Source organism: Macaca nemestrina, chromosome 2, assembly GCF_043159975.1.
Source record: "Macaca nemestrina isolate mMacNem1 chromosome 2, mMacNem.hap1, whole genome shotgun sequence".
Taxonomy (NCBI): domain Eukaryota; kingdom Metazoa; phylum Chordata; class Mammalia; order Primates; family Cercopithecidae; genus Macaca; species Macaca nemestrina.
Genome location: NC_092126.1, coordinates 19263297 through 19284356, shown reverse-complemented (window position 1 = coordinate 19284356; position 21060 = coordinate 19263297). Strand labels below are relative to the sequence as shown.

At 38.2% G+C, this 21060-nt stretch overlaps 1 protein-coding gene across 5 annotated transcripts in view; it reads left to right on the top strand.

The window, feature by feature from the left end:
• Positions 1-21060, top strand: part of LOC105470974 (RNA binding motif single stranded interacting protein 3) — a 1471638-nt gene that overhangs the window by 275755 nt on the left and 1174823 nt on the right. For all 5 annotated transcript variants that reach the window (XM_071090773.1, XM_071090775.1, XM_071090774.1 and 2 more), the window contains one exon: positions 17439-17507. In XM_071090773.1, coding sequence (XP_070946874.1) covers positions 17439-17507 — 69 coding nt within the window. The remainder of the gene's footprint in view (positions 1-17438; positions 17508-21060) is intronic.

Here is a 21060-nt window from a genome sequence, read left to right as displayed (position 1 = left end):
GCCATGTGGCTGCTTTAATGACCATCATCTAAGACCTTGTGGCTGTTTTAATAGCCACATACCCCAATGCTCCTCTCTGTACAGTCAGAGCTGATTTTTGTAAAGTGTGAATCTGGACTCCGTGTTGCCAGGTCTTCACAATTTTCATTCTGGATTATAATGTAAAAGTTCCCAATATTTAAATATAAGGCAACCAACTGACCAAACAAATATACACAACAATCAGGGAAGCTCCAGAGAGCTAGGACAGTGACAGAGGCTGATAAATGATTTCTCCAGGGCAACTCTGTCAGGATATAACACCGCTATGGGCCGGATAGGACTGATGGATCAGTAGTTTGGACACCTGTTCTCTCCAGTCTTTTAGCATTTTAGACTAAGACTAAAATGTGTGTCTTGCCTCCTCTGAAAGGGGGCTGTTGTAGGTGACAGGGATACTGCACTTGGCATTAGAATTGCTTTTGGTCAGGTCGAGCTTTGGCACCTGAATGATTGTAAGCAGGTTATTTCTCTACTCTGCACTTGGCTTACTTGCCTTGTCAGTGAAACGTGAATGAGTGCTGGCCTTGCCCCTTCCTTGTTGTTTTTATCCAGATACAACGAGGAATGGATATGAAAGCACCATACTTGGTGAACTCTCGAGCACTACAGAGGGTGACATCCTGGGCTGGTGGTCAAAGATTGGGGTTGTGCCCTGATGAATTTATAACTAACCAGCTGTGAGATCTGGTCAAGTTGTGTGATCATTCTGGGATTCAGGCTCCTTATCTGTAAAGACAAGGCTTTTTGAAGGGAAGCAGTAGAGTGAATAAGAGGAGGCAAACCTGAAATCAGGTTGTAGCTCTGGCAATTATTTACTGTGAGATCTGGCTCAGCCAAGTGATCCCTTGCTATTCCTGGTGATCTGGCAGCATCAGCATCTCCTGGAGCTTTTTAGAAATTCAGAGTTTCAGGCCACACCCCATATTTGCTGAATCAGAATCTATTCCCTAAACAATTTGTAAACTCATTAAACTTTGAGAAGCATTGACTTAAGCTAGTGGAACTTGAAACGTAGTCCTGGATGAGCAGCATTATCATTTGGGAACTCCTTAAAAATATATAACTTATCAGAGCCCCTCTTAGACCTACTGAATTAGCAATCTGAAGATGGGGACCAGGAGTCTGTGGTTTAATAAAGCCTTTAGGAGATCCTGATGTGCACTGGTGAAGCCTATTTGTGCTTCCATTACCTCCTCATCTCTAATGTATTTGCATGAATAAATCTACCATTGGGGCATTTTAAGGATGAAAAAAATATATGGCATAGTATAGTAGAATGGAATGTACTATAATATATATTATGTGTGTGTGTGTGTATATATATATATATAATCATGTGTATGATGAGCAGAACATAATGTGCAGTATAGATCGGAAAATAAATTGGATACAAGATAATTGGTAATGGTCTATACCAGTTATGGTTTCAAGCTAACAGAAGCAAACCCTGGCTAACCCAAGCAAAATGAAATTTATGGATGGATACATTGTAGATTATATAATTAAAATTTTAAAAATGAGCCTTCAGTGCTTGGAAAAGGCAACAACCAGGGAAGCTCCAGGGATCTAGGACAGTTATAGCAGCTGATAAATGGTCTTTCCAGGGCACCTCTGTGAGGATGAATCACCTCTAGTTGCCTTTGGGGCCATTCTATTCAAGATCCAAATTTTTGGTAAGGAAACTGCCTGGCAGGCTTGGGTCATCTGGAGGACAAGGCCCCTGAATTGCTATGTAGTGAGGGTGGAGGAGTTCTTCAAAGGAATCTGCTGTTGTTATAAAAAAAAAAAAAAACCAAATGTGAGAATGGGAACTAGACAAGCCACTCAACAGATGCTCATTACAGATATTTCTAGCTCCAGTATTCTGAGTCTAACATTCTGCATGGACCTCAGGCCTGGCACAGCGATGGGAGATCCTGGAGCAGCAAGCTAAAAGATAGGGCTGGTGCTTTCAGGAAACCTCCTGGCTGTTCCCTTCCATGCACAGCTGGGGGACTTTTCTCTGTATCCAGACTGGAATAGTTTTCCCTTGGGTGATGGAAGGGAGTGTATGTGCCTAGAACCACGTGTGCTTTCACAAACACAACTGTTGCTCATGTATGTCCCTGCTCATGCCGTGAAATGTGAGGTTTTCCTTGAGAAAGGGCCACTCCTGCCTGCTCACTAACAAAGCCAAGAAGTATACAGCAAAATATGTAAGGATGTCACATTGGACATCTTCCTTTCTCTACCATAGTTTTGTAAGTGGTTATAAAGACAAACCCATTCCTGAATTTTGCCATATTGGCAGTATGCACCATTTGTTTTTATGAACATTTTGCTCATGTGGGAAAAATGACTATGCATTGCTCGGACTCTAGCCCTGTTATTTTTTGCTCCTCTTGATTTTACCAGTTTATCACCAAAAACAACCCTTCTGAATGTGGGGGTTTCCCCTGGCATGTGTCTGTGCTATGGAAACAGTAGCTCATAATGACCAGTCTGTGAGGGGAAGTTGGTGTGAATGCTGCTTATTTAATGTGCATGTGAGGGAAGAAGAGGTTTCAAAGGCCTTTTAAAAGGATTGTACTGATATCTTAAGAATCATCTGGTGCCTCATAATATTTGCTAATCAAACCACAGAAAACCTGGAGAGGCTGTGCGGTTCAGTGGTTACAGTACCCACCTGCCCATCAAGCAGGCTTGTCCCGGCATTAACCATTAACTGTCTTTGTCACACATCTGGGCTAACTTGCTGTTTCATTTCAACTTATGATAGAGACATCAATAATTAGCCCACAAAATTGTAGTTAAAGTAACCAGTAGAACGAGGACAAAATAGCCAATATCAATAAAAAAATTAATTGGCTTTAGATCTGAAAGAGCATCAAGTTCCTGAGCGCAATATTAGAGGTAAGTTCATGTTTGCGGGAGTAGGAAAGCTTGTGAAGTGCTCTGGTGAGAAAAACAGATAACAATGGCATCATCTTTTATAAAAGGGGTTGTATTCTAGTGTCCTAATGGAAGGTAGAAATTGCATACAATTATGATAACCTTTAGAAATCTCTGAAATATCACATGGGGTTTTGTATGTATGCATATGCAGCGATATAATATGTAGTATAAAATGTAACATCATATAACATGGCTTGCATTATAATTATGTAACATGTATATATAATGTGATATATATTATATTTTATATGTAATATGTTATATAACATTTATATAGTACATTATAAATACAGTAGTCCCCCTTATCTACAGAGGATATATTCCAAAAGCCCCAGTGGATACCTGAAACCATAAATAATATCAAACCATATATATATACTGTTTTCTCCTATACATGCACACCTATGACAAAGTTTAATTTGTAAATTTGGCACAGGAGAGATTAATAACTAGTAATAAAATTGAACAATTAAAACAATATACTATAATAAAAATTATGTGAATGTGGTCTCTCTCTCTCTCTCTGAAAATATCTTATCTTATGTAATATTTCCACATTGTGGTTGACAGGGGATGGGGATGGGAGTGAAGACACAAAATAAGGGGAAACTGACGTACTTGTGTATTATACACACAGGTAAATATATTCTTGTGTTTATAATACATAAATCTAAGTAATACACATACACATGTTTATATATATAACATATTGTATATATTATATAAATATATACTATATATTACCTATGTAATAATATACAATTGATATTAGTTAAATTTATATTATATATGAACTTTACAAGTTTATAATGTTATAAACATATGTAGCAGTTGTATTTGAATACATGTTCAAAATATAATTTCACAGAATTTTAATTATGTAAGCAAATCTGCTTATATTTGAATTCCCAGAAGTTATGGCACAGGTGATTAACTTCTTTTTACCTCACAGCCTTACTTGTAGAGTAGAAAGTGCCTTCTCTTGGCTCCATTTGGAAGTCCCTCATTTTACCCTGGTATATAGGTACAGTCTAAGCTCAGCATTTGGTGCTATGCTGGCTTTTCTGCCCAAATGCTATGAATTTAAGCTATGCATAAATATAAAACATGGGGTCATGTTTGAAGTCTGGTTCTTTACCAATCTTAGTTTTAGACCTAAGTAATTTGGGAGCACAAGAAGCCAAAGAAATTTTTAATCTGCTAGAAGTGTCTTCAAGAATGGCAGTTAAGTATCCATTCAAAGACAGACTGGATTAAGAAAATGTGGCACATATACACCATGGAATACTATGCAGCCATAAAAAAGGATGAGTTTGTGTCCTTTGTAGGGACATGGATGCAGCTGGAAACCATCATTCTTAGCAAACTATCACAAGAACAGAAAACCAAACACCGCATGTTCTCACTCATAGGTGGGAACTGAACAATGAGATCACTCGGACTCGGGAAGGAGAACATCACACACTGGGGCCTATCACGGGGAGGGGGGAGAGGGGAGGGATTGCATTGGGAGTTATACCTGATGTAAATGACGAGTTGATGGGTGCTGACGAGTTGATTGGTATAGCACACCAACATGGCACAAGTATACATATGTAACAAACCTGCATGTTATGCACATGTACCCTAGAACTTAAAGTATAATAATAATTAAAAAAGAAATAGAAAAACTGAGTATTCCTGGCAGATGGGTGATATTTTAAATCCTCATAATTTATTCACTCTTATTTTAACCATCATAAAAATTTTAGTCTATCAATTATACACGAAACTGAATATTAAAAGCCAGGGAAGAAACACCCTGGCATGTATTTATTTTGAGCCCAGTCACCTCAAATTATAAACAAGTTCTATACTATGTCTGCACAAATGCACATGTATATTACATAGCCAAGTATTATGTAAATCAACAATTATTGTCGCACACACTATTTTCATACAAACTCTAATATGATTTTCATAACTGTTTCTCAAACATGTTTAGAATTTCCCTCCCCAATGACCTCTGTTTATTAGCATCTTATATACCTTTTCTTTCCATTGTAGTTATAAAGCAAAAGAGGCTACCTTGCAAAGTAAATTTCTTCCTATCTTTCTTGCAGAAGATAATACACTGGTGGCGGTTTTTGATTTGTTTTTTGTTTTGTTTTTTTGCTCAGTTTTGCTTTGGATAGACTAAAAAGAATTAAAATTTGTTTTGGGGTATGTTTTTTTGGAATCTATCTTTTCTTAGTTTGGTCATTGAAAAAGTAAACATTTGAAAGAAAAAGATCAGGAAATACAGAGAAACATGTTGTGTTTCAAATGAAGTTTTCCCCTCTGGTTCTCTCTACCACCTGCCTTTTTTAAGGAAACTCAGCTGACAGCAGAATTAGTGCCTCTCAAAGTTCCCAAATATGCACAATGTCTTCCTTTATGACAGAACTCTCTTAATTGTCGTTTCAGGTTGTTGAAAATGACAGGAATAAAACAGAAAACAAGAGTTTTGTGTGGAATAAGCATAGAGTTCATCATATCTATTAAAAATTCTAATGACATGAAAGCCAATTATTGTGAATTCAGGTGGTTATTCTGAATGTACTTAGGTACGTGACAGTTGAGGTAAACATTTTGGCCCCAGACAGCTCCATTAATTAATTACTACTTAGGATTCTAAAGCTTGCTTAAATGCTTCAAGAGCTGTGTGGAATATTTATAAGATACATACTCAAGGCAAGTCCAGACAGGCAAACCACGTACTTAATAACATTTTTCCACATACTTGTTTGACTTTGACATATTAGAATAAAGCTCTGTATAAAATATGAAAAATATTTTACACCACCTTCCATTTTTCTCTATAGAGAAATGTATATAGAAAAATCTATAGCAACTTAAAATGGAAAAAAAAAAAATTGGTGTGTCTGAAGAGGGCAGCCTTTCCACAATTTCTTGGAATTCACTCCACTTAAATATACACATATACACATTGCATTGGGCAGCCCCTTTTTTTTTTTTTTTTTTTTTTTTTTTTTCCATTTAATGCTTGTGACTGCTTTTACATGTGCTGGCCCTAAATCTTATTCTCCAAAAATTAGGCTCAATTCTCCACTTCATGTCACTCCTCCATGGTTTTTTTTTTTTTTCAGTTTCAAATTATGTAGGTGGCAACAATATTCTTCAAAACAGAAGTCTGTATTTGAAATAATTAACTTTCCCCCAATTTACTAATGAGTATTTTAAGGATATACAGTTGCTTTTTTAGATGAAGTTGTATAGAAGTAAGTTGTTTCTTCTTTTAATAATTATAAAATCTTTAGTTTCTTTGGGGGAAAAATGGACGTACTTTTCAAACTTTTCTATACGATTGATGCCCACAAGGATTAGCTATATGATCATTTTCAAGAAAAGTCATATATGTGCTCTCTTTGGCATACTCCATTCAGTCATAGAGCAAGAATTTAAATGTTTTCTACCTGTAAGCACATCCACCTTGAGAAGCATGCGCGCTGAGGGCAGTTTGTACCTGACAGCATGGAGGATGATTCACTGCTGGGGCCGTGGCTATGCTCTCCTTGGTACCTACAGCCAAATGGTCAAGTTGGAGCCATGTTACAACTGCCAGTGGTTGGGGAGCTCATTGCAACTGAGGGGGAATCTTGCTACTTTTGCAGAGGAGAAGTTGGTCCTCCCACTTCATTTTATGCTGCAGGTAAAGAGGTGAGAGAAAATCCCAGGGTAACAGTGGAGGGTTGCACAGTGTCTCTGGATGTGTTCTTATAGGGGAAACTTCTTGGGAGTTTCATGTCTCTTTGTGATTAGGATAGAAAGAAGGATCTCCAATTTCATGGGGTGTTAATTAAACCACATTTAAAATTCAGCAAATGCCTCCACCACTTTCAATCTTTGAAAGGCTTTGTGGATTATAGTGCATTGGTAGCATTTAAGTCCAGGGAGGTCTGACCCTCCTGAGAATTCATATGGCTTTGAGGAAAATGTGATTGGATTGGAATTCTGGTTAGCGGCAGCTCCATTCCCAGAAACTGTGTTCTAGCTAGACTGTGGCCCATTTAACATGGTCCTGTGTACGACAGCACTATTATGAAAACACCTTGAAAGTATATAATGTGATATATGAATATTTAAAGACTCATGTATTCCTGGAAAATTTGACTTTAGTTCAACCTTCTCAATTTATAGATGAGCAGAAATGACTTGATTAATGCCACATGATTAGTCTCAGATCTAGAAGAAATAAAATGTTTCCAGATTTCTTTCCATATAGCTTATATGGTGAGCAGCCTCCAAATGGCCTCCAATACCTGCCCCCTGGTATTAATACCCTGGTGTAGTCAACTCCCACATTGTACCAGAATTGGTTTGCTTGGCAACCATTGTCTGTAATCATGGGTGACTAATGAGGAAATTCAAGATTTCTTTTGTTTAAAAGAACTCTGACAATACCTGACACCACTACGTGTGTCTTACAAGTTTCCAAGACACTTGCTAGAAAGTCTTCAATCCACGAATTCAGCCAGTGGAATCAACTTTGAGTTTGTTTTTTTGTTTGTTTATATTTTTTTGGAGACAGGTTCTCACTCTGTTACCCAGGCTGGAGGGAAAGTGGCACTGTCATGGCTCATGGCAGCCTCAGATTCCTGGGCTCAAGAAGTCCTGTTTCCTCAGCCTCCTGAGTAGCTGGAACTATAGGTGTGCACCACTGTGCCCAGCTAATATTAATTATTATTATTATTATTTTTTGGTAGAGATGGCGTCTTGCTGTGTTGCTCAAGGTGGTTTCAAACTCCTGGCCTCGAGTAATCCTCTCACCTTGGCCTCCCAAAGTGCTGGAATTATATGCATAAGCCACTGTGCCCATCCCAACTTGAAGTTTTAAATTCTAGATATGCTAATGTCTTGACATTTTCTGGAGGTAGTGATCCAATATGATGATTTTTACATCACAAGTTCCAAAAGTAGTGATCCGTTCTCAAGTGGGAGTAGACCTAGGAAAATGTGGCAAGCAGTCACTCAATCAATCTTCCATAAACAAGTCGCAAATCAAACACTTTTTAAGTTTTCTGTCTTTGTAACTATCCTCTGTAAGAAAGTTAAGGTATTACTTAAAGTGTTCATTGATACTCCAAGTTCCAAACCAGTACTCTGAAGATTTAGGGTCAAATTTTTCAGACAGGCTGATATATACTACAAATTGGATAACTCATTTACTCAGGTGTGTTCTAAGGAAGACCAGATCCCTGGGGTGTTTAATAGGTATTCAATAAGTAAATAAGTTGAGATAAAGAGGGAAGAAGATAAGTAAATAGGTTCACTGGACAAATAACATTGGGAAACTGGGTTTAACAGATTGATCCATGAATAGGTCTTTGAATCAGAAATTCTCAGTGCCTTTTATATGCTAAAATGTCCAGAAATTGCTCAAGAGAGCAGTGTCCTCTGTGTTAGCATTCCTGCTTTCCTCATACCCCAACATACTAGAGACAGATAAGAACACTATATAAACAGCAACCTGTGGGCCACATCTGACCCAAGAATGATTTTGCAAATAAAGTTTTATTGGAATGCAGCCACACTCATTTGTTTGCATATTGTTTATGGCTGCAAATTTGAATAATTGTCAGAGACCATATGGCTCATAAAGCCTAAAATATTTACTGTAGGACCCCTTAAAGAAAAATTTTTCTGAGTCCTGAATTGGAACATTTAGAAAGTGTAGTATTGCCTGAAACTGACCAAAGAGCCATATTTCAGTAATGCATTCTGTGGGTCCAATTTCTGTATAACGCAGTTTGGGAAACAGTGAGTCAGCTCAAGCTTTCCTTATGGATGCTGTGTATGCTTCACCTTCTCTTCTTAGCTTGAAAGCAGGAGTTCCTACACCACCCTGCTATGGAACTGGTAGAGGAGGATTTCTGATTCTCTGAGACATGGTCTGGCAGATCGAGCCCTGTAGCTAAAGTGAGTAGGTTCATTTTTGTAAGATGCAGCAAGATCAAGTTGAGTTAATAACAGGAAGCTTATTTATTTACTGAGCATCCTGTTCGCTCTTTTTAGTTTTGTGCAGAAAGGGAGCTGGAGGTTACCTTGTGCTCATGTCTTCGGGGACTTGTGGCTGGTTCTGTCTCCTTGAAGAAAGTGACTGCAAGTCATGTTAAATAACAATGTGAAAATTCAGGGAATTAATTTTTCACCAAAGACCTAAAGCGTGAAAAATCCTGAAACTCCTGTTTTCTATGTTTCAAAAGAATAATGTCTTTCTCTCCCCTAGGAATGATTCACTGAATGCTATATGCTTCTACAGACTTTTACTTGTATCATAGCTAAAGGTGAATAGTGTTTCTGCTAGTAAGGTGCATGAGTTATCTCTTGCTGTAGATAACAAATTACCTTAAGAATTAGCAGCCTTAAGCAACATTATCTTACATAGTTTCTGAGTGTAGTTTGGGTAGGTGGCTCCAGCCCAGTGTCTCTTTAAAGCTACAGTCAAGCCATTAGCTAGTGCTACAGTCTCAGAAGGCTTGACGGGCTTTTAAGCTCATGCATGTGGTTGTTTATAGAAGGCTTCAATTCCTCACCATATGGGACTCCTCATAGGGGACCCACGTGGTAGCTTTTCCCAGAGTAAATGATTTAAGAGAGAGCATACCCAAGGTGAAAACCCTAGTCTCTTCTATCCTAGTCTAGGAAATGACATACTATCATTTTTACTGTATTTTATTGTTCAAATAATATGGGAGGGGCCTACAGAGTGGTGTGACTACCAGAAAGCAAGGGTCATTGGAGGCCACCTTAGAGCCCGGCTCACACATTCTGGTTGTTTAAAGCAGTCTCTGTGATGAAACCTCTTAGCCTTTACCTCTTCCCTCCGGCCTAGGACACTGAAAGCCCAAGGCTAGAAAGTTGGGCCTAACGTCTTACATATGTCTAAAGTCAACCCTGCACATGTAAGACCATTGATAGCCCACAGGGCACCATTTTGTAAATGAGAAAAAGGTACCCTTCCCAAGATAATTTACTTCCACTGGTTGGACAATTGTTCTAATATGTCAATTTTATTACAGTAAAGACAGTTTACATCTGCTGGAAAAGTGTTGTAATATACCAACGTATAATTTTTTTTATGTTATGAATGACTCCCTCATGCAGTATACAACATGCACAGCCTGCGTATGCTATGGTCTTGGCATATGGATTCTAGCTAACTGTACATTTAAAATAGCTAAGTACAATGACTGCCACATCTTGACCACAGTCTTTCTAGAATCTCCTAAATGGGCTTAATCTCTCACAGTGCACCCATAACACTTAAGAATTAGAGCAATTATATGCTCTTAGTAATTACATATTCTTCCTTATAGTAGAGTTATGTATGTATTAACCTCCCTCACTTAACTGTAACCTCTTTGAGGGTAAGAGCTGAGTCTCTTCATTATTTCATTCATCTCATATATACTGAGACACTGATACTGGTAAAAGTGATGGTTAAAAAAAGAGTAACCCTTGTCTCCTGGTACTTAGAGTCTCATGTAGGGCATGAACAATGTCAAATAAAACAAATATGCAAACAAGATCATTTCTAACAGTGATAGGTTCTGTGAAAAAAATATGATAGGGTAATGGGATAAAGACTGATGACATTAGGCTTGTTCTTTGGGGCAGAGTGGGAAGAGGAAGAGGAGGGGGAGGTAAAAACCTCTCAGAGGAGAATCTCAGCATCCTTGTAACCCCTGTAGCTAACAGAGTACCTTGCAGATACTAGATATGGAACAAAATTGTTGTAAAGTTAAAGTGAAGTGGAGTTCAAAGAACAAGCAAATAAAAACTCTGCAAGGAACATTTGGATTTCGGTAAATATGTGCCATATTTTAACTCCTAGAGGAAGATGGAGTCTCTATTATTCCACATCTGCTTTTTATAAGCAAAGCACAAAGGCTTTGTTAGGTCTCCTTAAATAAGACTCATTTATTTCTTCTCTCTCACTGGAAAATAAATAAAGCCAAGAGGCAAAGCCTACTGAATATAGTTACTAAATCAATCTTTACTGGTCAATTGTATTGAGATTTTCTCCCTTTTATATTTGGGCTGAGGCTAGCTTAGATTTATTTTATTTTGCATTTTGTATTGGAATGAGGCACAATAAGTAACTTGTCCAACTTTAGATTTCAGAAGGAGGAACATGGAGATTTCGGAGGCGGTCCAGAGGAGGGCGGTGAAATGGCTAAAAGGCTGGAAACTAGGGCTCACTGAGAAAGGTTAAATAAAACGGATTGATTTAATTATGAAAAAAATGCCAAAGGATGCTTGGCATTAAAAAGAGATAAAGAATATGTGAGCTGCTTGTCAAAGCTTTAATGATCTGGGGCTTTATTAAAACTAGAAAGATTTAGGTCAGCTTTTATGTAGCATTTCTTTCCCAATTGTTGGAAGAGTCTCCATAGTGTTAAGAATGTGATGGAACTCCTTGGCTGAGTGAAATGAATCTAGAGTTCTTGCGTTTCATAACTGAGCTCAATAATTTATTATTAAAATGAGGGAAATTGGTTCATAATTATGTTTATAAAGGATGGGGAGGGTAGAGAACGTTTATTATGTATCTCCTGGACACTAACTGCATAGATTCTCAATAAATGCTGAAGATTTATTGGTATAGCAACACATGTTGGAATATTTGTTTCAGAATATCACAGCTATAATGAGGAAATCGTGCCATTCTTTTAATAGCAAAGTTGATAAAGTCCAGAACTTCGCTCCACCTTCTTTTTCTTTATCAGTTTCCTTTTTCTGAGTTTGCTTGGTATGAGTACTTGTGGTTTGTGTAGCTACTTATTATTTAGGTGAACATGGGTAGAGTCTTCCTACTTATTGTTAACAAAGTCTCTTACCCTGGAAGAATAATTTTTAAGTCAGCTATCCATATCTTGCTTATTAAAAATGTCACTGCTGTCTAGGTCATTTGCTCTTTTGGTCTCGTTTCTTGCATGATTCACTTCATTGGAGTTGGAGATATGTTTTTCCAGCTGAAATTAAAATCCCCAAACTTATGTCTGCCATCCAGAGTTCAGTTTGCCTGAGCAAACCATGTTGGATCCTGGATCATATTTGTCAATGACTTTTTATGCTAAGATGTTAAATGCAGATATTCAATTGGCACCTTTCAACACTATTTATTGGTTTTTCATTTCTCTTCAAATATGCTTAAGGCTTAATGCAGTAATACCAGGAAAAACTCCAGTTACTGAAAAATGTACCTGTTCCTAAGGTTCCTTATCTTATGGTGATTGGCAACTAGATTTGGGAGAAGCTGGCCAAGCAAAGGACAGTTGTGGGATGGAGTACAGCGGCTGCCTGGTTGGTTGGCAGTCTCCCTGCAGCAGCTGGCATTGTTCCTCAACTCTAAATTGCCGTTGAATTTGATCTGTGTTCCAGGCTTCTGCACAACACTTCCTCTTTTTCCTTTGTTTAACAGAACACCCTGTTAAAAAGGATCTTCCTAATAGCACTCTCTGCATGCTTTGTCACCAAAATGTTCTACACCGTCTTACTCCTGTATTCCTTCCTTTATGATATAAAGTACTTGGATTTCCATGAGTTTTACCAGCCCGAGGAAGGGAAAGAGAATATTCAAAGTAGGGTAAACATTTTAGTCTCAATATTTCTTTGATGTCTAGCTCCTGCTAGCTTTTGCAGATCATTTGGTTCTTTCAAAGTTATTCCACGGTATTCCTGAGACTTCTCATGCGGTACAACATGTGCCCATTAACCAACACTGTCGACTTTAAAGTGGCGACTGTCATTTTCCTTATTTCTTACCCTAGCAACTTTAGCAAATGATATTTTCTAAGAAACCATATTACAGAGCTCCCCATGCTAATATTTTGAAGTCTAGGCCAATGGTGCTACACTTACTAAGAAATTACAGAAGCTATGGGGGCTCTCCAGTTTCACCATTTTTAATGCATAGTTGCCCTCAAGAATACCATTTCCATCACCACTGTCCCTGTTGAAGCTGTCTCCTGTTGATATGTGCCAAAGGTAAATAGGGTTGTTTACTGAAGCTGTTAATTAATTAGTTTGATGTTCACTGGGAACTTACTAAATTCCAGGCACAGGCATGCCTGGTTACAGGAGTAAATAAGACCCAGCCCCAGCTGGCACTCCCACCCTTTACCATAGGTTTGTGAATGTGTACTCTAAAGAGGGAGCTGTATTTAGAAGGCAATTATAAGATAGTGTGATAAGAATTTTGATAAGGGGTAAGCACGGATGTGTTGGAAACAGATCTGAAGGGCAGCAGCCATTCTTGATATTAGGGGTTTTCCCAGGGAGGTGGTGCGGGCTGGGGTATCTAAACTAAAGCCCTTACTCAACCATTTAATTGGGTTGTGGTTCAAGGTTCAATCTATATTAGTAGATTAAACATCAGATTCTTTTTTTCCCAAGTGACTTTCCACAATTTCCTGAAATACTTCTCTGGAGTTTGAGTGCTCAATGTATCTGCTTAGAGAAAATTGTTATCAATAATGTCCTTGGGACCTTGTCCTTCAGTGAATACACGTGGCTGTAGAAGGATGTGTTGGGATTATTCTGGAATTTTTCCCTGCTCCTAAAATTTAGTGTGAATCAATTGAAGAGCCTCTTAAAAATGCAAATTGCTGGATCCTACTCCCAGAGATTTGTAAATTCCTGGGGTCAGATAATTTGCATTTTCAACCAGCATGAGTCATTATTCTGATCCGGGTACTGCCCTTTGATTAACCACTGGCTGCTAAGAACACTAGTAGGAGTAAAATTAGGATATGAACAATTGCTTAGCTAGTTTGTCAGGTAATTTTATTTTTGTCTAAGCTGACACCCAAACCACATATTATGCATATTATGGCTAGTTTTTTTGTTTGTTGGTTTTTCCAAAAACACATCATGGAAACCCAACCAGATATTATGATTTGTGATATGAGATTGATTTTTTAACAGTCACATCCATGAGAGACACCACACAATTCTGAACATTATGTCCTTAAATTTGTAATTAATGTTGATCAGTTATTTTGTTGTTAAACTACTGCCTTGTACATTTTTCCTTCGCACTAGAAAGGACATGAAGGGTGTGAATGACAGTAGATGCAATTACCATTATAAAGTTGATTATACTTGAGTCAATGCTGAAATGCAGTGTGACCTTTAGGAAAAAGTTACATGTGGGCATGGAACTATTGTGACACTTCTTAGGAGAGACACATGTGCATTTCATACGGAGTTATTATTGCAATCAAATCCACAAGTGCCCATTTTTTGCCCTTCCTGTTTCAAGATTACTTGATAACTTGGATCATATGCTGCAGGCCACACATCTCACTTTTCTTTAAAATATGTTTTGAATGTCAGCGCTTGTATCTTGACTTTGATTACCATAATTTTATCTTGATTTTTTTAAAAAGCCAAAGCTTTGTTTTTCTGACAGTGAAGGTAAAATTTATAGTTACAATTTCAAAAATTCATATTGTGGCTTTAAACAATGATGAGATATGTTCTCAAAGCATGATGCCTCAAAAATTACTCTGATAGTGAATTCCAAAATCTTATGATTTAGGGAAACATAGAGAGTCTTCACTAAAGTCCAGATTATTGGGCTGGAAAACCAGTTGACAGTCTCTTTCTAAAAATTCAGGGAAGCTGGAGTCTGTTAAAATATGCAGTTAAGGGGCTATTTTGAATTATTAATATTGTCTAGTTAACTGAGGTTTAAGAGCACATTTCTTTGGTATTTTTAAAAACAATATTGAAAGGAATGTAATCTTTCCATGGAAATTCAGTGTTACCACTATATTAGTAATCATTTAAACACTCTAAAAGTGTAGAATCATTAAATTGTACAGATTTGGGACTGGGTTAATTAGCCTGAGGACCATTTAATTTAACCTTATTTCACAATCAGTAATATCAGAGAAGGTACATGATCATTTAGTGGTAGAGTCTGATACATCTGAAGTTCATTCCTATTGTGTCTCACTAATGAAATATGGTTAAGTTGTTGGTTTAACTTCTAGCTACTACCTTGTTAGTTCTTCCTTTATCTGTATTAAAAACCACAATACTTTCTCACACTTTGTTCTGGGGTCCAATCTCATTAGCCTCAGTGGCGAAGGGAGGGATTGGGAAGGCCTGACAGTGAAACCCAGCCCTGCCGTCTCAGATGGGCAGATGCTAGAGGAAAGTTGAATCGAGCCGGCAGAACACAGCATTTAGCCACCATGCCAACCTCTCTGTGGCAGAGTTTCAAGAAAGCTGTCAGAATCAGCAAAGGCCAGCACAGAATTACATAGGAATCCTGAAAGGCAGATGGAACACAGTGATGGTGAATACAAGAATTGGCAGTACGGCATTGGTCTCTTGATCATTTTCCAAGCACACCAAGCGCTTTCACATCTTCATGCCTCTGTCATTCTGTTCTTTCTGCCTAAAGCACCCACAAGTTTCTGATGAATCAAATTCCTATAATTTGACTCCTAATTTGAATGAGAGAGGAGAGTATATCATTAAACTCTGCAAGTAACAGAAAATGTGATTATGGTCATTTACACAAGGAGGATTTAGGCAAAAGGAGCAGCCTGAAGCTTGGCTTCAGCTGGTCAACAAGAGTAGGGGCAGCCTGTCTGCTCTGCTCTTGGCTTTTTCCTCATGGTTACAGAATGATTGCTCTAGCTCTATGTGGCAAATCTGCATTTAGAGAGGGAGAAGAGTGATGGGATGGTACATGCCTTCTCCTTTCCCTTTCACCAAGAAAACAAAGAGTTTTCTAGAACTTCCCCCAGAAGCATTATGTCTCATTGGCCAGAGCTGTGCCATGTTACCATTTCTAGAGAGAAGTTATGCTGAGAAAGTGAGTAGTCAGCTTTCTGGTCTCTATGATGGAAGCAGACACCGAAAAATGGTGTCAAGAATGGTTTTGGATGAGCTTGTCTACATGAGCTTGTGGCATTTTACAAGCCCGCAGAGGGGGTAGTAATGACGTAGTCAGGTCTTTCCAAATATGCAGGATCTCTTTATAACAAAAATAACTGACTCTCAAATAACCTCATTTATTAACTTGCACATTTGTATACCAGTTTTGTTTCAAGTAGAAACTTACCATAGTGTGGCTTATTTTCTGCTTGTTGAATTAATTTTTTTTTTTTTTTTTTTTGAGAGGGAGTCTCTCTCTGTTGCCCAGGCTGGAGTTGCAGTGGCACGGTCTCGGCTCACTGCAACCTCTGCCTCCTGGGTTCAAGCAATTCTTCAGCCTCAGCCACCCAAGTAGCTGGGACTACAGGCATGTGCCACTATGCCCGACTGATTTTTTGTATTTTTAGTTGAGATGCGATTTCACCATGTTAGCCAGGATGGTCTCAATCTACTGACTTCGTGATCCACCTGTCTTGGCCTCCCAAAGTGAATTAATACTTTATATGTGCATAGATCTTTACAAAGTACTTCATATCTAATTATATTTGAGCCTCACAAAAATCCTATGATATAAAAATTATTATTCCGGCCGGGTACAGTGGATCATGCCTGTAATCCCAGCACTTTGGGAGCCGAGGCGAGTGGATCATGAGGTCAGGAGATCGAGACCATCCTGGCCAACATGGTGAAACCCCGCCTCCACTAAAATAAAACAACAACAAAGAACAGGCATGGTGGTGTGCACCTGTAGTCCCAGCAACTTGGGAAGCTGAGGCAGAGGAATCACTTGAACCCGAAAGGTGGAGGTTGCAGTGGGCCAAGATTGGAGATTGCACCACTGTACTCCAGCCTGGCAATAGAGCAAGACTCCATCGCAAAAATAATAAATAAATAAATAAATAAATATTACTCCAGTGTCACAGAAGAAAAAACGGAGAAAGAGCTTGGGTGACTTGTACCACATCAAATAACTTACACAAACTGAGACTTAGATGCATGTATTTTGACTCTAGTATCCATATTACTATATTTGGCCGGGCGCGGTGGCTCACGCCTGTAATCCCAGCACTTTGGGAGGCCGAGGCGGGCGGATCACAAGGTCAGGAGATCGAGACCACGGTGAAACCCCGTCTCTACTAAAAATACAAAAAATTAGCCGGGCGCGGTGGCGGGCGCCTGTAGTCCCAGCTACTCAGGAGGCTGAGGCAGGAGAATGGCGTAAACCCAGGAGGCGGAGCTTGCAGTGAGCCGAGATCGCGCCACTGCACTCCAGCCTGGGCGACAGAGCGAGACTCCGTCTCAAAAAAAAAAAAAAAAAAAAAAAAAAAAACCCCCAAAAAAAAACATATTACTATATTTGCTGAGGAGGATGTTTTAAAAGAAATAAAAGGGAAAGATTAAGTTCAGACAGAATTTAAGATGTGTTCATTTTTGGAACTGTAGACACTGCGTAAATAATTTGTTTAGAAAAACATAAAGTGTATTCCTCTTTTATGACAGCAGGAATTTTTTTTTCTCCTCAGAGAACTTCAGCCAACAAGTCTTCAGGTGCTCCTTCCTATAGCAGATGGTCCAGTTCACAGCCACATCAGGTAATAGGCTCTTTTTAAGAAACTTGACATGCTTGTTTTCCTTGAAGTGCGCTTGAACTCAATTCTTTCTTTTCTTTCCTCTTTTCTCTTTTCTCTTCTTTTCTTTCTGTCTTTCTGTCTTTCTCTCTCTCTCTTTCTCTCTTTCTTTCTTTTGCTGGGCAAGTATGGAAGCTTTTGGGCTCTTATCTATTCTCACCTCAAATGTGGCCTCTCTTGACAAAGGGCTGTGCAGTTCATTCATCATCTGCGTCAAGTTTAAGGTCAGGGCTGTGTGAAGGTGATGGTGACAGGAAGGCGGGAGCTTGGAAGATGCTGAGTTTCCATGTTCAAAGCCCTCCACAGTGAAGAGCGTAGATAAAATTAATCCAGCAAATATTGAAAGTTAAGTTTGCCTTGTTTTTCTTTGACAAAAATTTTCTCTTCCGTTCCTTTTATTCCAGAAAATTGTATAGGCACCCATGGGTATTTGCATGGAACTGTGTGGTACCTGGTGTCTCTCTGTGAGTTTATGTACCAATATATTAAGAAAAGACACTAATTTTATGAAGAATTACTTTTTTGCCTAGTTATTCAGGCTCATTAACAACCTCTACTCATGTCGATTAATACTGAATGTTAATTGCCTGAAGGTTAAGTTAAGCCAGCAGAGTGATGTCGTATCTGTGTAAAGAAAACAGATCTTTTCTGTTAGTGAGCATTTTCACAGGCAGCAGACTGTGACCAGGTGGTCTTCTGAGTGCTCTTCTGCTTTCTGAAGCCACATGATGAGAGAACACTAACTTTGGACTCTAAAAGCTGAGTAGGATATGCATTCAAATCACCTACTAGTTATGAGACAAAGAAGGAAACAACTCTCATTTGTCTTTTGGTTAGAATTATCTCTAACCAAGTGACTTTTCAGGTCACTTCAGCTTCTGCAGTAATTTTAAGAAGGCACATTATAAATAATTTATATTTACTCCCCACTCTTATTAACTTTTGTCAAAATTTAGCATTGGTGCTAACTTACTGCAATAGCAGCATGATGTAAGAACTCTTTCTGTATGCTCTTTTTCAACTTTTTCTCTTTTTGCAATTACAAATTGCCATTTGTCAATAAAACAATGGTAAAGAAAATTAATGAGAAGAACAAATTCTACCACTATGCAATATTTTATCTTAGTACCTATTTTGACATTGAATTGGTTGGTAAAAAGAAGAAGTTGACATGATGGCTTTGCCTCCATTGTCATCAGCTTTGTGTGGATGCTGTAGGTTCTGGTAACTTAAAAGCATGTATTGCTTGACGACTGTGAACTGAAAAAGCGGGTGGCACAAAAGAGGGGCAGTAGCCCCAGTAAACAGAAATTACTCTGACTATCTAGGTTTCATTTACTTCCTAGAGTGGACATAACCTGAAATTGCATAGTTGGTTATAAGTTGGTAGTATTTCTGATTTCTGTTCTCAGACTTTCTAGGGACTGAATTGAGCAAGTCACTACTCATCTCTGCACCACTCTGAAAAAGTCCTAGGAGATGTTTTAATTTAATCTTTACAATCTAAGAAAAGCGAGACCTAGAGAATGTACTGTTCAAGATTATGTGAATTCAGTTGTTCTAGAATTCTATGTTCTTTTCTCAGAACTTATTTAATTTTACAAATCAATAAGATCCTTTTGGGAACTTCCCAGTGAGATAATCTAATATTATCTTTTTGTGAATCTGTGCTGGTCCTGGAAAGCTCTTCACATGATGCAATGAAATGAGAAAAGTGAAGACAGGGTAGTCCTTCATAAAATGAACTTACTTTTATAAAGGTATAAACATATTGGATGGTATTTGTGTCATTTTAAATATTCTAGGCAAATTAAAGTGTTGACCATTTTGTGTATATTTCCCAATGTTTTCTCTTTGAATACTTACGGGACTGTGAAATTCAAGAGTGGAATAGGTACTAAAAGTGGGTTTCCGTTTTACCCTCTCACATATTGGAAGAACTATGGTTATATTGGGGGACTTTGAACTTTTTCATTGTGGGGCATAACTGGGTGGGATTTTCAAATGGTACTCTGTCTGAAACTAATATTGGTGTCATCTTTTTGGTATTGAGGGTTCCCTTTTATTCTAAACAAAAGGAGTGGTACAGTTCTTTATACTCCTTTAGGTTCCTTGGCAATTGCCTATTGTGCTGGACCTTTGCTCTTTTGCTTGCAGATCCATTCAGTGCCCATCCCTTGACATCTACCTTCCTGGGCTCCCCTGCTAACTGACAGCCAAATAGGTTTTCCCAATGGGAGACCTTGGTGGGACTTAGGAAAGAGATAGGAAGAACAAAACCAGGATATTTATTTTCTTCTCTGTCTGCTTTTGGGTAGCATCTCTCTATGGTCTGGGTAGACCAGCTCCTGTGAGACAATTCTGTTTTCTAGCCTCTAGAGACAATCCCCTTTGACCCCTCAGCCCTAAGGGAGGTAGCAGCTTCCCTCACCTGTTGACATTTTAGCTCTCACAACACACTTGTAACTAGTTCCCTGTACTAAATGCCGTCTCTTGGACTGCCTGGTAGGGTCTCTGTTTTTCTAACAGCTTTTCAGCTGTTCTCTGAATGGTACACCTACTGTTGTATATGCACTTCATTCTTTTGTTGTTGTAACAGTGGCGTTTGTTTTAGAAATGTGTGAATATTTACAGGATCACAGCCTTGCAGCTGCTGAAAACTCCGAGATTTGTTCTTCTGAGCTGGCCTGGTGGGTAGTAATCCTTTTACTCCTCTATTCCATGCAGAATAATTATTCTTCTTTGTTACTCATACTCTAATCCACCCCTTTTAAATTTGTGTTTATAAGAAGAACCTTTGTCTTTTGTGTTTGCAATAAATAAGCTTATTGGCTTCAGTCTTTGAAAATTACCTACACAAATTCTCAGCCTAAGGTTGAAAGCATAACTGCCAACTCAATCCCAGATTCCAGTTCCTATGTTCTCCTTTGACTTCTGGCATCTGCAGAACTTTTTTTTTTTTTTAATTGAGTCATGGATTTTTTAAAAAAACATTTATAAGATTTTATTACAGAAATTTTTAGGTGTACAATAAAGTAAGTAAAATTGAGTAACAAGCTCTCGTGTATCCATCATCCATCTTGAGCAAACATTAATATATTGCTGTTCTTGCTTTTTGTTTTTTTTCTCTTATTAATATAGTTGTACATATATTGGGGGTACATGTGATATTTTGATACATGTATACAATGTATAATAAATCAGGATAATTAGGATAACCATCACCTCAAATATTTTTTCTTTGTGTTGGGAGCATTACAATTCTTTCTTCTAGCTATTTTGAAATGCACAATAAGTTATAATTTCCCTACTATACTATCAAATGCTAGAACTTATTCCTTATATCCAACTTCATTTTTATACCCATTAACCAACTTCTCTTCAATGTCCCCCCTCCTTCTTTTCCTTCCCAGCTTCGGGTAACCACCATCCTACTCTGTACCTTCATGAGATTCACTTTTTTAGCTCCCACATGTGAGTCAGAACATGTGATATTGGTTGTTTCATGCCTGGCTTA